The sequence below is a fragment of the Schistocerca piceifrons genome, chromosome 1 (genome assembly GCF_021461385.2).
Source record: "Schistocerca piceifrons isolate TAMUIC-IGC-003096 chromosome 1, iqSchPice1.1, whole genome shotgun sequence".
Classification (NCBI taxonomy): Eukaryota; Metazoa; Arthropoda; class Insecta; order Orthoptera; family Acrididae; genus Schistocerca; species Schistocerca piceifrons.
In genome coordinates this window covers 28,272,848-28,292,568 of record NC_060138.1, presented here as the reverse complement: position 1 = coordinate 28,292,568, position 19,721 = coordinate 28,272,848, and the positions used below count along the sequence as shown (strand labels likewise).

General features: G+C 38.5%; 1 protein-coding gene across 1 annotated transcript in view; it reads right to left on the bottom strand.

The window, feature by feature from the left end:
* Nucleotides 1–2,564, bottom strand: part of LOC124789547 (target of rapamycin complex subunit lst8) — a 47,379-nt gene extending 44,815 nt beyond the window's left edge. The window contains exons 1-2 of the mRNA XM_047256949.1: nucleotides 2,265–2,564; nucleotides 2,091–2,142 (exon numbers count right to left, since the gene is read on the bottom strand). Of these exons, the coding sequence (XP_047112905.1) occupies nucleotides 2,091–2,142; nucleotides 2,265–2,390 (178 nt within the window). The 5' untranslated portion in view covers nucleotides 2,391–2,564. The remainder of the gene's footprint in view (nucleotides 1–2,090; nucleotides 2,143–2,264) is intronic.
* Nucleotides 2,565–19,721: the final 17,157 nt, after the last annotated feature.

The following is a 19,721-nucleotide window of genomic DNA, read 5'->3' as shown; positions in this document are numbered from 1 at the left end:
AGACACTGAAAAGGAAAAAAATATAAAAATAAGTTGATCTTTATCAATGCGTCTGTGCATGATATTGATAATGGTATAACTTGCCTTTTCTAGTCTAAGTCACTATGTGCAAATCAAACGTTCAGAATTTTAATACTGTTAAGCAGGTGTAAAGAAAAGAGAGTTGCAGTAACACCATCTGAAAAGTGAGAAGTATTACCCATAAAAATTATCAAAAAAAGCTCTTTCAAATGTAATTTCTAGAAACAAAGGAAAAGTTATAGATATTATTTCATGTAATGATTAATACACTATTTGTGCATTATTAGTGATATAACATACATAAACAAAAATCAGTCAAAAGATACACAAAGAATGCAGCTTGTAACCAAAGTGTGTTGAACAGCAGAATAGTGACAGCACACGGTCTCCCTGTGTAGTAAACTGACCTGAAGATGAGCATTTGAGACTGTCAGAACTGGTAATCTGAAAACATAAATATGATTGCATCTGGCAATAAAAATTATTTTAACAAATATAGCAACCGCGAGCACCTTCAAATGGCATGCTTCACAAAACGAAATTATTAAATACAGAAATTGTAACTGTGGAACAAACTGAGTAAACAATTCAAAAGTTATATGCACACTGAGACCGCAAGAAAGTTCCACACCTGTGATGAAGAAAATAAAAAATGACTACCAAATTTCATCACATACAAACCTACTGTAGGCCCTATGTCCCTTGCCTTATCCATTGTTCTGATTTAATACAAGTCTGGTCACTTAATTTAGACAAAACTAACTATTTGGTGCTGTGGCAGTCATGTGTTCTCTCTTGTGCACTTTATTTTCAGTATTATTATCACTAAAAATATAGAGCTAAGTTTACAAATTCATGACTTGTGAAATTTCTGTATGAAAATGTACATTCTAAGGGTAATATATTTAGAAGGCATTAATCTTACATTATGCAAACATAAAATGAAAATTAACCTGCAGTAAATATATTCCAGCAATATCACAAGTCACCACTTATCCAACCTCTTAATTTAGTCATTAAATGACAATTGATAGGAATATTAGTTTTTAAAGTCCTGTTGATAATGAGGTCGTAAGAGAAGGAACATGAATTCAGAATCAGAGAAGTTTGGGGACGGAAATCAGCTGTGTGTTTCCAAAGGCACAAATTTGCATTTACTTTAAGAAATTTAGGGAAGTCAGAGAAAAATTAAATCCGAAGGAATGAATAGGGTTTGAACTGCTGTCCTCCCAAAGAGGAGACCAGAGTTTCACCATTGGGCCAACTTGCTGGGTAAATGATAATCAGCATACTACACATATACGAGATGAATTGAATGTTTTGAAATAAAATGAAATCATTGCAATACATTTAATTCATTTCATACATATCCATGGTGGCAGAATAAGACAATGACCTACATTTTCTCAGTGGTACTACAGATATCCTGCTGGAGAATCTGTAGTAACAGTGTTTGGAAATATTAACAGTGACAATAAGTTTCTGAATCAGAACCAAAGGCACACTTGAATAGTTTACTGGTCGGGATTACTGGTTGTGACAAGCACAAGATCTGTCCTGGCAAAAATTTTCAGTTTTCACTACATATTTGTTATACTGCACATGTATTATGTTGCAGTTCATTTATAGATAATGTATTTATATGTTACAATAGTCTACATCACAGGATAGAGAACTAAGGAACTGGAAACAGAATGAAAGAATAGTTTAAATCAGAGAACAAAAATAACAATTCATAAGTATGTAGGTATGAAACTGAATAAACAAGAAAGTGAAAAAGTCCCTCGTTAAGTAGTAAATGAACGTAGGTTATTTTAGCTCCCCTGGAAATCATTGTGGTTTTTCGTAACTACGAATAACATATTAACATTTAATTGATATTTTGGAGATAAAGCTACAAGTATAACATAAAGAATGGAACAGAAAATTTCTTAATTTGCTATCTGCAAACTGAACGTGAAAAAGACAGGGAGTTACATCAATTTCTGTCGGCGTAAGTATCGACAAGTGAGATGAAACTAAAATGACAGATAATTTTCTAGTAGACTATATAAAATAAATTAACTTACCTGCCGCAGCAATTAGTTGTTTATCGGGACTGATATCCAGTGAGTTGACTTGCTGTTTCTCTGTCAAGGATACACAAAATTACCTGAACATGTAAATTCAAAATCAAGTTTTAAAAAAAAATAATAATAATAAATCGTTGACAAACTATGATTTCACGTCTTGTCCAAGGATACAGAATCAGTGTGCTGAGCTGTTCGTTGACAGACGCCAGTATGGGCCTGCCATAGCTTTATTGTATGATCATATCCTCCAGTTGCCAATATAACCGTTTCATTGAGGCCCTGACTATCATTCGTCATTTTTTATAGCTGACAGACGGTTTACTGGCTTCAAATCGATCAATCACACAGTTACTCAGAGTAAGATAATATTCCGGTTGTCAGTAAACAATATAACATAATGTAAAACGGAAATATGCTAATGATTTTGTGCCGTCACTAAAGCTCCTTTATTTACTAACACCTGACACTACATCACTCGTAAACAATAACATCGTCCAAAGATATACGCAAAGATACATCACAAATAGAACCACAGTATAACATAACAGTCGCGACACTTCGCTTCGATTTGTTGCCTACCGCGCCAGAAGCGCCCCAAGCGGCCAGTACACTTAAACTGTGAGTTCAGCGCGATCGTGAAAGCGAATAGTGGTTGTTTATTTTGATTTCTACTATGGTTTTTACTAGCGGGAGTGTTTGTAGCGCAATAAATTGCAGCAACAACAGGAAGAAGACACCACAGCTGTCTTTTTTCAGGTTTCCTAAGGATCCTGAGAGGTATATACCATCATGTTACTAAACTGTATCGTCAGGATTCACTTGCAAACTACATGTGTATTAATGATTAATGTTTCGTTTTAGGAGCAGAAAATGGCTAATTAATAGCAGACGAGAAGACCTTATGAAAAAAGACCCAGTTTAAATGTATAATAATATTAGGTTTTGTTCGCTACATTTCGAACATAGCGAGATCATGCACGCAGAAAATAATAAACTCGTGTGGAATGCAGTACCCACACTGTTTGACATCCAAAATAAGCCACCTCAACTGACGCTGAAGAGGAAACTGCCACAAAGATTCGACAATCCATTTAAGCTGTAAAACAGTCCTATGACACAGAGGCAGCCAGCTCAGCTGTCGATGTATCAGTGCCATATTTGTGTGAATCGTCAACACAGACCTGCTTTGACGGTGAAGTGGTTAGATTAAGTGCAATTTTCCATTTCTTACAAAATCGTAATGTTTGGTATGTATTTCATTCACTTCTGTTATTAGTCACTAAATTTTCCTTGCCCCACTTGTGTGTTGACATTATTTTGTTAGCACCTTTTCACTGACATTGTTTGCAAATTATTTGGTTTTGCGTGAAGTGTAATGTAATGAGCTCATTATAATGTTTTCAACATATTTCACCCACTATTTGGCAGTTGCTTGTCCCACTTAGAATAATATAAAGATGAAGGTCGTACTTGCAACAGGCGACAATGACAAACACAGTAGGCCTACAGAACGATAAATGAGCTGTCGATCGCGTTTGCATGAAACCTACATGTCTATGCTTCTTACATGTGAATCAGTGTGTTTATATTCTTTTGATATCCACGAGGTAAGCTGCAATTCTATCCAACGTCACAAGAGTTTCTTCAGGAATGTGTTGTAGCTTGCCACTCGATTCATGGTTTTTGTCCATACTTGCGTTTATTTTAGAATCATTTTTAGAAACATGTATGCCTCCTGATACTACACAAACCCTTGGAGGCAAGAAAATAACTCAAATATTTCGTAAATTACGTAGGAAATGGTTGCAAAACAAACATGCTTACGACGCGTCTGATGTTCACCTTACCCGCAGCTTGGAGCGCTAGTGCCACTCCATTTGTCAAACGGTAACATCTTCTACAGCAGTGAGTGTCGCGACTGTTATGTTAGACTGTGAATAGGACGCTCCTCTAAATAATCCATCTTGAATGAACATTGAACACTTCTACTTAAGGTCGATTCACACAAGACATCAACGGAACGAAAAGGACCTTTATAGTGACGGAGCGCGAACTTTCCCAGTTTCGAACAGTGAAAGTGAGGTTATGAGATATGTAGTTTAGTTGGTCTGGGAAATCATTTTTTAGCACATTGTTTGTAGATATGACATAGGGCAAGGGGTACACCAGTACAGTAATCGTGACTACATGGTCAACATTATCAGAGAACATAATAATGTACATTGGTTGTACATATGGAATCAGTATTGTTATATGAGACTACATGGTCAACATAAAGTAAATTTAGTCGGACTCACACATGCAACGAAAATGACACAACAGCTAATGAAATACTGTATTGCCACTGCAGGTGCCTATGTGAACACCCAGTTTTCAGTAGCGTCACTCAAGTGCCGCAGCTTTTGTCATGCCATGAAATGTTCAACTTGGTTGTGACACATTAGCTGAGTAGCTTTCAGAGCGAGCGGACATTTTTGCGGGGTTGCACCAATTCATTCCATCACACGGTTACTCAGCCATAGGAATCTGTCGTTTCGGACATACTGGTGGTTCAGAGCCAGGTTTCTGAGCTTCCAATTTTTTCAAATCAGAGTTGCTGTTACAGGAAGATTTTGGTATCAGTGGCTAGATATACAGTAGCTTTTGGGCAAAATTGTCGTCATTGGTTGCGAGATGTGAATTGGCGAAGGTTGGTGTGTGTCTTCTTGCTACTGCATGCCACCTTTCCTGAATCTTCGAGGGCCTATCTACTGCTGCAGAAATTCCTTCTGCCCCTCAGAGATGTAGGGAATTTGCATGGCAGGGCCTGGACGTTGGCCAGATGCCCATGTGCGGTAGGTGGTAGGGTCATTGCACCACCGGATAAGTATAACAGTGCCAATGAAGATGACCCTTGACACTCTTTGGCAGCCCTCACTTTTCAGATAGTGTTACTGCAACTCTCTTTTCTTTATGAACGTTTGATTTGCACATAGTGACTTACGCTAGAAAAGGCAAGTTATGCCATTATCAATATCATGCACAGACGCATTGATAAAGATCAACTTATTTTTATATTTTTTTCCTTTTCAGTGTCTTAAATATTTCTTTTAAGTGTTCAGAAGTTAATGAACCTCGTACACTGAAAGCTGTTAGTATAGTCCAAAGTGTTGCATAGGCAGAAATAAAGTAATTACCAGTTGTGATACAGTGTGGTGCTTAAGTCAGCATATTTTCTTTGTAACACATTGAAGTGCTTCTACAAGTGATCGTTATCAGAACAGCACTTCTTTTTATCAATTTTTATAATTAATCCTCTCTGCAATCAAAGTTGTCTCCCTTTCCCTGCCCGAGCATGGGAGATGCAATGGCGACAGAGGTGACATAGTCCTCCAGGACTGTATTCACAATCCAGCCCAGGAATATACTAGGGTTAGGCCCATACTGAGTGACACATCATTCATAAAATCTATGCACATCTAGACCTGGCAGAGGAGAGGAAAATAATGGCAAGCGTTCTACAAACTAAGAAGTGTAGGGAGAAAACTAAACAAGACTATGCAGAAAAATGAAAGGTAGAACAAAAAGTCCTCCACAGACCATCCAAATAAAAGGTAGCAAAGGCAAAACGGCATGCCAAATCACCAAAGCACAGGGTCTAAGGGCAGCACAAGGGGCCAAATGCCTTCACTGTTCCGCTATTTATCGGCGCAGAGCACGTGAAGATCTTTTCCTGGCATAATCAGCCAGAGTGACAAAATAAAACGGACATCGAAGATTCTTCAGGACTGAAATAGCATCATGGTGATGCTCAAGGAAAACTAAATATCCCAGTACACCTTCCCGGCAGTTGTGTTCAGGGGCTTCCCTGCTTGCACAGAGCCTTCTGATATCAAAGAGGCTATAACAGCCGAAGGTTATGATGTACGATCAATACAAAAGCACACGTCCAGCGTCGACAACCCACTTCATTTAGCGACTCTCACAGACACACCACAACATAGGAAACTATTCCAGGAGACGAGGCTGACCTTCCTGACTGTCACGCACAAACCACTGAAAAATAGAAGAAGGACAGTGCAGTGTTTCAATTACCAGGTTATAGAACACATTAACTCTGGTTGCAAAATGTCTCTAAAATGTATACACAGTGCAAGAGACCATGGATCTGGGGCTGTCACTGTAAGCAAGGCGATCCCCTGAAATGTGCATACAACACTTCACAACGGCACTTACAGAAGTCATCAAGCTTGTAAACAAACTCATGCAGACCATGACAAAGAATTCTATAAACTCTCCACTGACATTAGCTCTGCAGTTAGGTCCTCGCAGCCTCCTGCGATCTCCAGTGTCGCAAAAACCCACCATGGCTAGGGCAGCTGTTCAGGATTTCAAATTGGGCACATTTTAAGCAAATTGCCTTGTTCAACATGCACTGGAATTCAAGCATTTCCTGGCGGACGAAAACGTTGGCATATGCCTGGTGTCAGATACTTTAAACAAGGAGTTTGAGTAAAGGCACCAGACTACCTCAACTACTGACAACACTGACCTACTCCAGGGGGCGGGGTAGTAATTTACGTCCAAAAGGAGATTCTGCACATCGAGTATACTTATCAGACATGACGTATTTGGACACTGTAACAATAGAGGTAGTGACAACTGCAGGTCCAACTGTGGTTGTGGCATACTACCCTTCCACCCACATACTAGAAGAAGACGACATACCAAAATTAGGGCAAATGAGGGATAAGTTCATAGCTGGGGGCGACCTCAACGCAAAACACACAGATTGACATTCCAGATGTGCAAATAGAGTGGGCCAAAAACTGAAACACATCACGAACATCCACCACTTACATGTGTGGGGCCTCAAGAAACTCACACACTTTCCTCTGAACGGTAGCAGGTTGGACGTCCTCGATATAGCTGTTACAGAATGTCTCGCATTATTTGTGTCCATGACAAAATGTCATCTGACTACAACCCTGTAACTTTTGAGATTTACGTGAGCAGGTGGCTATTGCACACCCACTATTCTATCACACACAATCTTACCAACTGGGAACTATATGAAGAAAACAACTGCAGAAATCTCAAACGCCCTACTCCCAACAGAAGACACAGAACATACTCTGAGAAGCTACAACAACATGATTCTGCAAGCACCAAAGGGCACAACACCCGATTCCCTTCCAGCCCCACCTCACACCCAGTGACTGCCAGCTGTTTGGCCAGATTAGCCATCACAACAGCATCACGAAAGAATGGAAACTAACACGAATCCGTTCATCAGGGGGTTGCTTAATATGCTATCAAGAGAGCTAAAGTCACTCACCGAGCACAGGAACCAGCAATGGTCAAACCGCCTCATGACACTTAAAGTGCAGGATAAAAGCCTCTTGCAAGCCCCCAAGAAGTTCACTAAAAAAACGACGAGAGAAGACTAGTGGGCAGTGTTCATGATAAAGCCAAGGCACTAGCCGACATGTTCTAGAAAAATGTTCACACCAGCAGAGGCATTGGACTGGGAACATGAAAGAACGCTCAGACAACAGTTAAATGCATACCTTGCAGCAGAAGATAATGCAGCTGACGACATGCCTGCCTTCTCAACGGAGGAGGCAGTTAAGCCATCAAGCCATTACCCCCAAAGAAAGCCCCAGGTCACGATCTCCTCACCAATGAATTGCTTAAACACCTGTCCCGGCTAGCGATGGAAAATCTGACAGGAACTTTCAACGAGATCACGTGAACAAAAAAATTCCCGGAATAGAGGAAACACGAGGAAGCGTTCGCGATCACTAGGCCTGTAAAAGACACCATCTTCTTCAAGGGCAACCAACAAGTAAGTCTACTACTAACTCTGAGTAAACTATACAAGCTCTTCATAATGGTTTACACTGAACAATACATACACAGATAAGAAATGCTTCCCCAATTCCATTTCGGAGTTCTTAAAGAACATGCAGCACCAAAGTAAATTATGAGAGTGGTCGAAGCTGCCACAGAAGCCTTCAGACTGAAAGGTTATTGTGACTTTGTGCTATTAGACATAGCTTAGGCTATCATAAATGGGTGGCACACTGGACTTTTGTACAGGCTGTACACACTAGGATTACTAACCAAGTCGTTAAATTGCTGAGCAGCTACTTTTTGTGACGAAGTTGAGACCATCAAGTGGTCCCCATGCTCCACACAAGCTGATGTCCCATGGGGATTGGTGCTAGGCCTTCTGTGGTACAACTTGTGTACTACCGACACACCAACTGCCCCAGAGAAACAAACAGCTGAGTATGCTGATAAAACAGATTTTCTCGTCGCCAGCAGCAATAAGCACACAGTAATACCTGTTACACAAAATCGAAACCTGGGCCAGGAAACGGTGCATGACAATCAACTGTGACAAGATTAAGGCCCTGATGCTTGCACAGAGACAAAGTAAACATTTCCCAGTACACCACAGACAAGACAACATCCACTCGGACTACACAGGTGGGACATAGCTTGGAGAGGGACAGCTAAGTACCTAGGCATAACCCCAGATCAACGCCTTGCTTGGAGAGCTCATATAAACGAGCTCTGAAAGAAAGCCAGCGTGAGGCTGAATGAACTGTACCCTAACAGTAGTCAGGTGCCAACACCGAGAGTGAGGCTCTATTGAATGCTTGTGTGATCTGTAGTAGGAAATGCCTGTCCTGTCGGGCCTACTTAGGCAAAACACATTCGAGAGGCTGCAAAAAATTCAGAATAGGACACTGCGATAGGCACTGCATGTCCCGTGCTTTCCCACGGCCGACAGATGGAAGGCTATGGGAATTAAAACGCTAAAAGAAAGATTTTGGGAACTTGTGGTTGCCTTCTAACAAACCGCAACCACTTCAGAAAATGAAGTCATCGACAGCCTAGGGAATTACCCAAATCAACCTCAAACATACAGGAGACGCAACTCCATCCTACCATTAATGAATGGTCATGAAAAAAAAAAACATATAAAGTTAGGCCCAATACAAAAAAAGTTGGGAGTTCGGTTTGCACGCTACTGTAGTAACACATTGTGTTGAAGGAAATGTCCATGGATAATAACCTTCACCACATACTTCCTCAAAATACGAGAAATTCAGATATTCACCCAGCAGCGGCTGTACTTTGTAATGTCACTTGACCCCCATCACTGCTTCCTGGTGGCTTTATTTTGGACCACAATCATTCTGTCGTGGTTATCATGGAGTAGTTACTGCTGTTCGCCTTTCGATTTCAGTCTCTTTTCATTTTATTTAAAAAAAAAAATCAATATAGTGTTCGACAGGTATATTTTCACAACTTCTTGAACAACAACAGCCTACTGTTAAATTTTGTGTGGCGGTGTGTGTGTGTGTGTGTGTGTGTGTGTGTGTGTGTGTGTGCGTGTGTGTGTGTGTGTGTGTGTGTGTGTGTGTGTGTGTGTGTGTGTGCACGTGTGTGCATACACAATATATGTGAATGAATGAAGTACTCCACAATCTAGAAAGATGTTTGGATGAATATGTAAATAATTTTCTATGTAGCAAAAAAAAAAAAAAAAAAAAAAAAAAAAAAAAACAAATAGATCGTATAGGCCTCAAGGTTTATGAGCCCAAGCACTGCATCAGTTGTGGATTATATGTGGGAAATTGCCACTTGTATGATGTGACAACTGTTAAACTAAAAATTAATTATTCGAAATGTCTGCACCAACAAATACAATGAGAGTTCAAAATCTTGGAAGAGCGGTGTGTCTGTAGATGAAATCTACATGCTGTTCGTTAGTGTACCACAGCAAACAGCATTTTGGTCTTCGAGAGTTATTTCTTTTATAAATGTGTTTGTAGCCTCTGATTTATTCCTGCACAAAATCTATTTAGGCATACAACATTTGGGTTTAGTCTCCCTTGTATTTAACTCTTTTTACAGCTCTAATGCCATAATGTGCAATATAACATTAATACCTGCACCTATGCTTTCAGGTGGCATCATACTGAAAGCTGTGCAACTATGTAGAATTTTTGGTATCCTGTACAAATGGTAGCCTGTTGTTCCAGCTTTATAGTATACACAACCACATTTTGTGAATGAGGTTTACTTATTACAATATTACAGAAACTCAAAGACAAAGTAGAAGCAGTTGTCAAGCAAGAACTGTTGAACTTATCTTAAATGTATTTAATGTTAGTATGATCTTGAGTAAGGAGGCATATGATTCTACAACATAACTCAAGTAATACATACTACTCTTTTGCTCAAGTTTGTACTGACTGTATTTATGTGTATATTCATATGCATGAAAAACATAGTTAAATTTGAAGATGTTGTCTTTCTGAAAGATGCTCCCTTTTGTAAAAATTAGTATTTCGTATACATGCAAAGAAGAGAGATGCAGTATTTTCAGACTTTTAAAAGTATTTTACAGGAATCCCTACATTGTGCTTTCATTATCACTGATAATCTTTTTGTATTTTAAATCTTTTTTTTAAAATTGTGCTTTACTCCCCCAAAAATTATTCCATACATCAACAGTGGCTGTATACTACCATGGTACATTGTTACCAATGATGAGAAACTTGTTTTTGAGAACTGTAACAGCATACATACTGGTAAGTGTAATAAGTTTTTTATTTAAATTGTCAAGGTGCATCTCACATTTGAAAACCTTCTGAATGAGTATGCCTAAAAATTGTGTCAATCACATTTGATAAATTTTTTCTTCAATGATGAAAATGGGATTTGCAGGATGGAGGATATGTGCAGTGTGAAAGTTAACTGTCCCAGTTTTTTCAGAATTTATGATCAGCCTATTGGTCCTGATACACTGTGCTAAGCACAGCTAGGCATAGCTGATATTTCAGTTTCCTGGAGGGTTTGCTCACTGTGAGATTTAATTGGAATACTGATGTGATCTGCAAAGAATACTGTGGTCCATCATGTATTTTATCAGCCAAGTCACTTACATACATAGGAAATAGGACAGGATCCACAACTGACCCTTGTGGGACTCCATACCTGATGCCTTTTGTGTGTGTGTGTTACTTTTTTATATTTTATTTCTGTTGTCTGGTGACAGTTGTTGAGGTATGGTTAGATCCAGTTTTCCAACTGGCCCCTAGTTCCATAGTTATTTATGTAAATCAACATCATGACCAGTAACCTCAAAGGCTTTACTAAGATTAAGAAATAATCGAGAAACATGCTGCTCATCATTAATTGCTGTTAGTATTTCATTTAAAAAGATAAAGACTGCTGATGGTGTTGACTTTCCAGCTCTGAACCCATGTTATGAGTCATTTATCAGCCTTTCTTCATTTAGAAGGATGTTAGTCTTTTAAGGAACATTTTTTCCGCAATTTTGCTGCATCCTGACAAAAATGAAACTGGCCAATAAGCAGACATTTCACATTTTGCACCCATATTATGCAAAGGTGTTACTTTGGTAGTTTTCAGTCTATTTGAAAATACACCACTCTCATATGATTAATCTCCTACATTTGCCAATGGTAGTACAATAAATGCTGCACTAGTTTTGCTGTTAGCATCTGTTATCTCATCAGCACCCAGTGAATAATTATAATTTTAGACTATTCCTCAGGTATGGCTAGTGCTCTCAACCATTGTCTCAGGTCATTTAGTTTATTGTTATTCACAATCAGCTCTGTATTACTGTTGGTTGTTTGTTTGATTCAGTGGAGAGGACCAAACAGTGAGATCATCAATCCCAGCAGATTAGGGAAGGATGTGGAAGGAACTCAGCTGTGCCTTTCAAAGGAACCATCCTGGAATTTGCCTGAAGCGATTTAGGGAAATCACAGGAAACCAAAATCAGGATGGCCAGACAAAGGTTTCATGTGTCATCCTCCCAAATGCAAGTCCAGTTGGCTAACAACTGCACCACCTTGCTCTGTATATTACTTTGAGTAATTGACTCTACACCTTTTTTCTTCTTATAATTTGCTAAGTTGCTATAGTTTTATTCTTGGAATTACACATTAATTTGTCATTTTCTAGCTTTTTTACTTTCGAATGTTACCATTTCTTTGTATCGTTTTGAAGTAGGTAATAAAATCAGTAGTAGTATTTTGCTTGGAGTACTCATACAGCCTCCTCTTATTTTGACATGTCTTTATACGTTTTGTGATTCACTTGTTTGTTTTTTGAAGAGAGCTAAATGTAGCTTTTTCTTGGCAAAAGCTATTTCAAAAAAGTTTAAATAGGGTGGAAACTTATCAAATTTTTCGTTGGTATCGTTACAGTTGTATTCGATCTGTGACACAAAAACGCAAAGTATGGTATCACAATTATGTAACTAGCAATGATAAAAGTCTATTGATATTCTTGATCAATTTTGTGTGGTAAGTTATTGAGCAATGAAAGAAAATTCTAAAACATCGACGTTTATTTGCTAGCGAAAACGTACATATACAATCACATCATACAATATTTACAAGGGAAACAGTCTGTTTACTTTGCCCATTACGTTTTTGCCTTTCCTACATAGCAAGTAACGCCATAAGCAACTGTATTTTTCTTCCATAGAGCTGACTTTTGATCTTATGAAAAGGAAATTTAATGAAAACTGCATCATCAATTAATGTTTCTATTTATACATACTGCAGGTGTCAGCTCTGTTGAGTTGTTGTTAAACCTAAATCATCATCTTCAGATATGTGATCTCTTTTAGGGAATAACACTCAATAGATAAGAAAATTCCAAGTCATCATGGGACATTTGCAGTTTGTCACACAAACAAAGCAAAGGAACAAAATAATAACTAAGAAAGCACGAAAGCACAAAATTCACGAAAGTGAGTGTGGGGGGGGGGGGGGGTAAAGTAGGTTAACTTCCTATACTAGCAGACGACGAAACAGTCCGCCCCCACCAGAGTCGACGTCAAAATTTGTGATGTCCCATTCTTTTCTTTCCAGTTCAAAATTGTTCATGGTCTGTGTGACTGTTGCCATGTGGAATGTGTTGACATTTCGTTCCATCAAGTCTTATGAATAAGCTTTCAATCGGTCAGAGCGAAACAAAATGTAGTGGTGATGAGTCAAATTGAAAACAAAAATGCCACTGGAGTACTAGTGTACTCTGATGGTGTGACGTCATAAGCGCGTGACTGCATTTGCAGCTGTAGCGGCGCATCGAAAGCTTAGTACTAATTAATTGTTTGTGTATAGTAGTTTATTTAGGAACTTTAGTAGTCTTCAACCGGTGTTCTTTGTGTTTTCTGGTGAAATAATTTCAGAAGAACTTTTTGGGAACTGTTTTCAGTTTCGTTACTGTGTCATTAGACGTTTGATTTTCTTTCTGTGTTAGTCTTTTGTTATATTCTCATTTGTTGTTGATTAATGCTGTTACTAATAGTAGTTACTTCCCTTGTAGAGTAAGTTTGATATTATTGTAGTCAGTTTTTAACATCTTCTTATTGTAGTAGCGAAACTTAGATAAAGTAGTTTTCTTGTTTTAATAACTGTAAAATTTTACCATGAGTGAGAAGTGTGGGCTTTGCCTTAGGTTCGTGAGTAGTGGATTGCGGTGTGAGACTTGTTCGAAGTATTTTCAGTGGGGGAATGCAGTGGGGAAGCCAGTGGGCATTCTGGTGAGATCCTCTCCTGGAACTGCAGGTTGTGTAGCAAGAGTAAGTTGATAGAGGAGCAGGAGCGTAAGATCTGTGCCCTTCAGGTGCAGTTGAAAAACGCACAGGAGGAGCTAGATAGGATGAGGAGGGAGAAGGGGGTTGGGGAACGGGAGCTGGCTGTTGGCAAGAGATCTGCTAGGAGAAGGAGATTTTCAGATAGTTTTACTATTGGTGTTTGCAATAGATATGACCAACTGTCAGAGTCTAGTGGAGAGGAATCTCTAGTAGCTGTAGATGTAGGAAGTATGCAGCAGACCTCAGTAGTTACCGTGGCTAGGACAGTTGCAAAGTCGAAGAGAAAGAAGAAGGTTCTGCTGTTAGGTAGTTCTCATGGCAGAGGTGTAGGCCAGCAGTTGTAGGAAGTGTTGGGGAGTGAATACCAGCTCACCAGCATTGTGAAGCCTAATGCAGGATTGGCTCAGGTGACTGTTAACACAGGGGGGTTATGTAGGGATTTTACTAAAGAGGATCAGGTAGCGATTGTGGGTGAGGCTGGTAATAGTATTGATAGGGATGGGGAGTATGACATAGATGGTGACCTGGAAAAGATAGCCACTCAACGACTGGCAAGACGAATATGCATTTCGTGGCACTGTTTCAGCGTCACGATCGGCCTCATCTTAATACAGCCGTCAGGCGTAATAACATGAGACTTTGGGGTGCACTGATGACAGAAGGCATGGGTCACATTTCAGTGGTGTCGGTGGAGTCTATCAGCAGGACAGGTTTCACTAGACATGGCCTGCACCTCAACAGGTATGGGAAGGGGCGGTTGGCAAAGCTTATAGGTGACAGCATAGGTGGGGTTGGTGGGATCACTCATGGGAAAATTCCTGTAGTAGTGGGTGTTAGAGCTGCACCTTTTTTAGATTGAAGTCAGCTGATAGGTATTCCTGCTTAAGGGAAGACTCTCTAACAAAGGAACCACTTTCGACAAAGCTTAGCTATACGAGTAATGAAGGTATTAGTATATTTCATCAAAATATACAAGGTATTAGAGATAAAGTTAGTGAACTGCTTAAAGATGTTGACTCTGAAATTATTGGTATATCTGAACACTTCTTAAATAAGGAGATAATTCAGAGACTTCCTTTACCAGGATAGGGGTTGGCTGGCAGCTTTTCTAGGAGCTCTTTGCGGTGTGAGGAAGTAGCCTTGTATGTGAAAAACGGCATTCCATTTGAGTCAATTGATGTTTCAAAGTACTGCACTGAAAAGGTGTTTGAATGTTGTGCAGGTGTGGTTAAATTTAGTGGAGCTAAACTTCTAACTGTTGTTATTTATAGATCCCCAGACTCCGATTTCACAACATTTTTGCTAAAGCTAGAGAAGGGTCTTGGTTCACTTTATAGGAAATACAAAAAGTTAGTTATATGTGGTGACATCAATATTAATTGTATGAGTGATTGTGCAAGGAAAAGGATACTGGTAAACCTCCTTAATTCATATAATCTTATGCAAACTGTATTCTTTCCAACGAGAGTGTGAGGGAACAGTAGAACAACCATAGACAACATTTTTGTTCATTCCTCATTACTAGAAGGGCATTCTGTTAGAAAAAAGGTGAATGGCCTTTCAGATCATGATGCACAAATTTTATCTCTAAAAGATTTTTGTGCTGCAACACATGCTAATTATAGTTATCAACTTCTTAGGAAAGATGATCTAGTTGCTGTAGACACCTTTGTAAAACTAATCAAGGAACAAGAGTGGCAAGATGTTTATAGTGCTGATAGAGTAGACGATAAATATAACGCTTTCCTCAAGACTTTCCTCATGCTCTTTGAAAGTTGCTTTCTATTAGAACGTTCAAAACAGGGTACTAGCACAAACAGGCAGCCTGGGTGGCTGGCTAGACAGATAAGAATATCTTGTAGAACAAAGTGGCAATTATATCAAAATCTAAATACAGAAGGCCATTACAAACAGTATTGTAAGGTGCTTAAAAATGTTATTAGGAAGGCAAAAAGCATGTGGTATACATATAGAATAGCTAAGTCTCAGGATAAAATTAAAATCATATGGTCAGTCGTAAAGGAAGTGGCTGGTCTGCAGAGACAGGTCAAGGATATAGAATCATTGCGTAGTGGGAATGTCCATGTTACTGATAAGTCGCATATATGTAGAGTATTTAATAATCACTTTCTGAATATAGCAGGTGAACTAAATAGAAACCTAGTCCCAACAGGGAATCATATAGTGCTCTTAGAAAAAAGTGTTCCGAGACTGTTACCTGAAATGCTCCTCCATGATACTGGCAAGAGGGAGATTGTGTTAATAATTAAATCACTAAAGACCAAGAACTCTCATGGATATGACGGGGTATCTAGCAGAATACTGAATGTGTGATAGTCCAGTACTTAGCCATATCTGTAACTTTTCCTTTAGGAGTGGTCGATTTCCTGACCGATTAAAGTACTCGGTAGTGAAGACAGTTTATAAAAGAGGAGATAGGGATAATGTTGACAATTTTAGATCTATTTCTATGCCATCGGTGTTTGCTGAAGTTATCGAGAAGGTTGTATATACAAGGTTACTGGAGCATTTACATTCACATAATTTGCTGTCAAATGTACAGTTTGGCTTTAGAAATGGTTTAGCAACTGAAAATGCTATATTCCCTATTCTCTGTGAGGTTTTGGACGGATTAAATAAAGGTTTGCGAACGCTAGGTGTTTTCTTTGATTTAACGAAGGCTTTTGACTGTGTGGAGCACAAAATATTACTGCAGAAGGTGGAGCATTATGGAGTAAGGGGAGTAGCTTACGATTGGTTCACCTCTTACTTTAAGAACAGAAAGCAGAAGGTAATTCTCCACAATACTGAGAGTGGTAGTGATGTTCAGTACCAATGGGGCACTGTTAAGTGGGGTATTCCCCAAGAGTCGGTGCTGGGGCCACTGCTGTTTCTTATTTATATAACCGATATGTCTTCTAGTATTATAGGTGATTCAAAAATATTTCTGTTTGCTGATGACACCAGCTTGGTAGTGAAGGATCTTGTGTGCAATATTGAAACAGTATCAAATAATGTAGTTCATGAAAGAAGTTCATGGCTTGTGGAAAATTATTTGATGCTAAATCACAGTAAGACTCAGTTATTACAGTTTCTAACTCACAATTCAACAAGAACCGATATTTTGATAAGACAGAATGGGCATATTATAAGCGGGACAGAACAGTTCAAGTTCCTAGGCGTTCGGATAGATAGTAAGCTGTTGTGGAAAGCCCATGTTCAGGATCTTGTTCAGAAACTAAATGCTGCTTTATTTACCATTACAACAGTACCTGAAATAAGTGACAGTTCAACACGAAAAGTAGTCTACTTCGCATATTTTCATACGCTTATGTCATATGGTATTTTTTTTGGGGGGGGGGGGGTAATTCTTCTGATTCAAAATGGGTATTTTTGGCTCAAAAACGGGCTGTTCGAGCTATATGTGGTGTAAGTTCGAGAACCTCTTGTCAACCCCTATTCAATAGTCTGGGAATTCTGACATTGCCCTCGCAGTATATATTTTCTTTAATGTCGTTTGTTGTTAGCAATATTAGCTTATTCCCAAGAGTTAGCAGCTTTCACTCAGTTAATACAAGACAGAAATCAAATCTGCATGTGGAATGCACTTCCTTTACTCTTGTGCAGAAAGTAGTGCAGTATTATGCTGCAACCATTTTCAATAAGCTACCACAAGAACTCAAAAATCTTAGCAGTAGCCCAAACACTTTTAAGTCTAAACTGAAGAGTTTCCTCATGGCTCACTCCTCCTATTCTGTCGAGGAGCTCCTGGAAGAGCTGAAAAATTAAGCAAATTCCAGTGTTAAATTGTTGATTTTCTTTATTTAAACTTACAACTTGTCGCCTGAATATATTTCTTATATTTCATTTTATCTGTTTCTACAATTGTGTTATAATTTCATGTATAGACTCATTCCATGACCATGGAGACTTCTCCTTAATTTGACCCCATGGAACAATATATAAATAAATAAAATAAATAACGAAATAAATAAATAAATGAAGCACTGGCGTAAATTTATTCTTAAGGTCCTCAGTCACATATTTAATGAGCCTGGAAATCAAGACACTGTCCCTAGACTCAAATATCGATTGGTTGAATTACTACTCAAAAGAGGAGATAAAGCTGAGGTTTCCAACTATTGGTCAATTTCATTGCTGTCAAATATTTCTAAAATCTTATGTAAGCTTATGTACAGGACATTTATGTATCATGTTAATAAACACAATATTCTTAAAAAATGTGCTTTTACTCCAAAAGCATATTGCAAGTGAAAAGGCCATTTCCTCATATTTAAACCAGATCCTCGAATCCATAAAAAATAAAACGTCATCAGTTAGAATCTTTTATGATCTGTCTAAAGTAGGGCTGTTCAGGATGCAGGAAAGTGAGCAAGGGCGTTCATCCTCACTCGCCGCTTGGGAAGTGAGCACTAGCTGTAAAATGGGGCCATCAGACATAACTATGTAGCGGAGCCTTGCTAGCCTAGAGGAAATGCTCACAGTGGAGTTGTAGAGTAAGAAGGGGCAAAGGCAATGGCCCTCCTTGGGAGCCTCCACTCTTGAGGGTTTCGAAATTTTGAGGCCACAGGCCCAGATAATTTTTAATTAAAACCTAAACAAGACCAAAATTTGTTCAGTGAAAAAGAGGCAGTTAGGAGTATGTATGCAAAATATAAACATAGGCACTTACTTACACACCTCTAGGCTATGAAAATCTTTCATGAGTGTTGCAAAACGTTGCATGAAATTTAAAAACTGTAGAGTGATTACTAGATGTCTGGTAGAAGCAGATTCTACATGAATTGTTTTTAAGTACCCATGCCATGTGGACAGGTGTACTAAAAGTACATATTTAAAATAAGTGTTTGAGTGCAGTGAAGAGCTTACCAGCAGTTTATTAATTTCTTAACCTAACCTTAACATTGTTAAAGTTACTTTCACAAAGGTTATACACAATTATTACATACTTCATTTAATAAAGATTGAAGTACAACAAGATGAACTAGAGACATCTAGATTTAAGCAACAGTTTTTATACACTCCACACATCAAGATTAGTACAGGAGATGTATACATTTTATATGCCAGAACTACAAGCAGAAAAACGTTTTTAAATTTTTTTTTTATTATTGAACACAGCCAATATCATGTAAAGCTTTATGTAGTTGTAGTCACTGACTTAAATGGGTGCACCTCTCTGGCTGTATGACTGCTTTGGTGTGGAACATAAATAATAGATCTGAACAACAGAGAAATTATCCGATGATTTCTTTTGTAAAGGGAACAACATACCTGTTAAGGAATAGCAACTAGGGCAGTCAGTTTGAACCTTACTGTTGAAGAATTACTTCATAACTTGTAACTTCTTAAGGGACCAAATGAAGATAGAAGCCTCTACTTGACTTGCCTTCGAATTCCATTTTAAACTCTCAGGGAATACCCATCAATAGGGGGAAGCGTAAAATATCTGTTTATAAATGTGCTTCTAGAGTACCTTGATTTTCATATTTATTTCGTTTCATTTCAGTCTTTATTAAGCTTGATTGTGGATACTATATAACTAATGTAAATTTATCTTCGATTTTTTTGTGTTAAGCAGTTAGAACAGTTATTGTTTTCTCGAGGAGGTAAGTAGAGCACAAGAGGTTAAGTATCTACATTTCTAATTAGATTACTACTATCTCGAAATTTTCTAGTGTCACAAATGCATGGACAATGAAAGTTCTATAATCAATGCAAACGTAACATTCTTTCTTCACACCGCTTTATGACAAATGACACAGAGTAGTAATATCGAAATTTGTTAGAAATTGAGAAATCATAGGCTGCACAGAGAGAAAAAGTTACCAATGCACATGTAGGTTATGATCGATCACCGAAAGAATCTCACAAATCTTTTTTCTTAAGTGAAAAGAATTCACCTTTCTGCCTTTCAGAACAGAAAGCAAAGAAAATCAAGGGCTGAATCACTCACTGATCTTTAT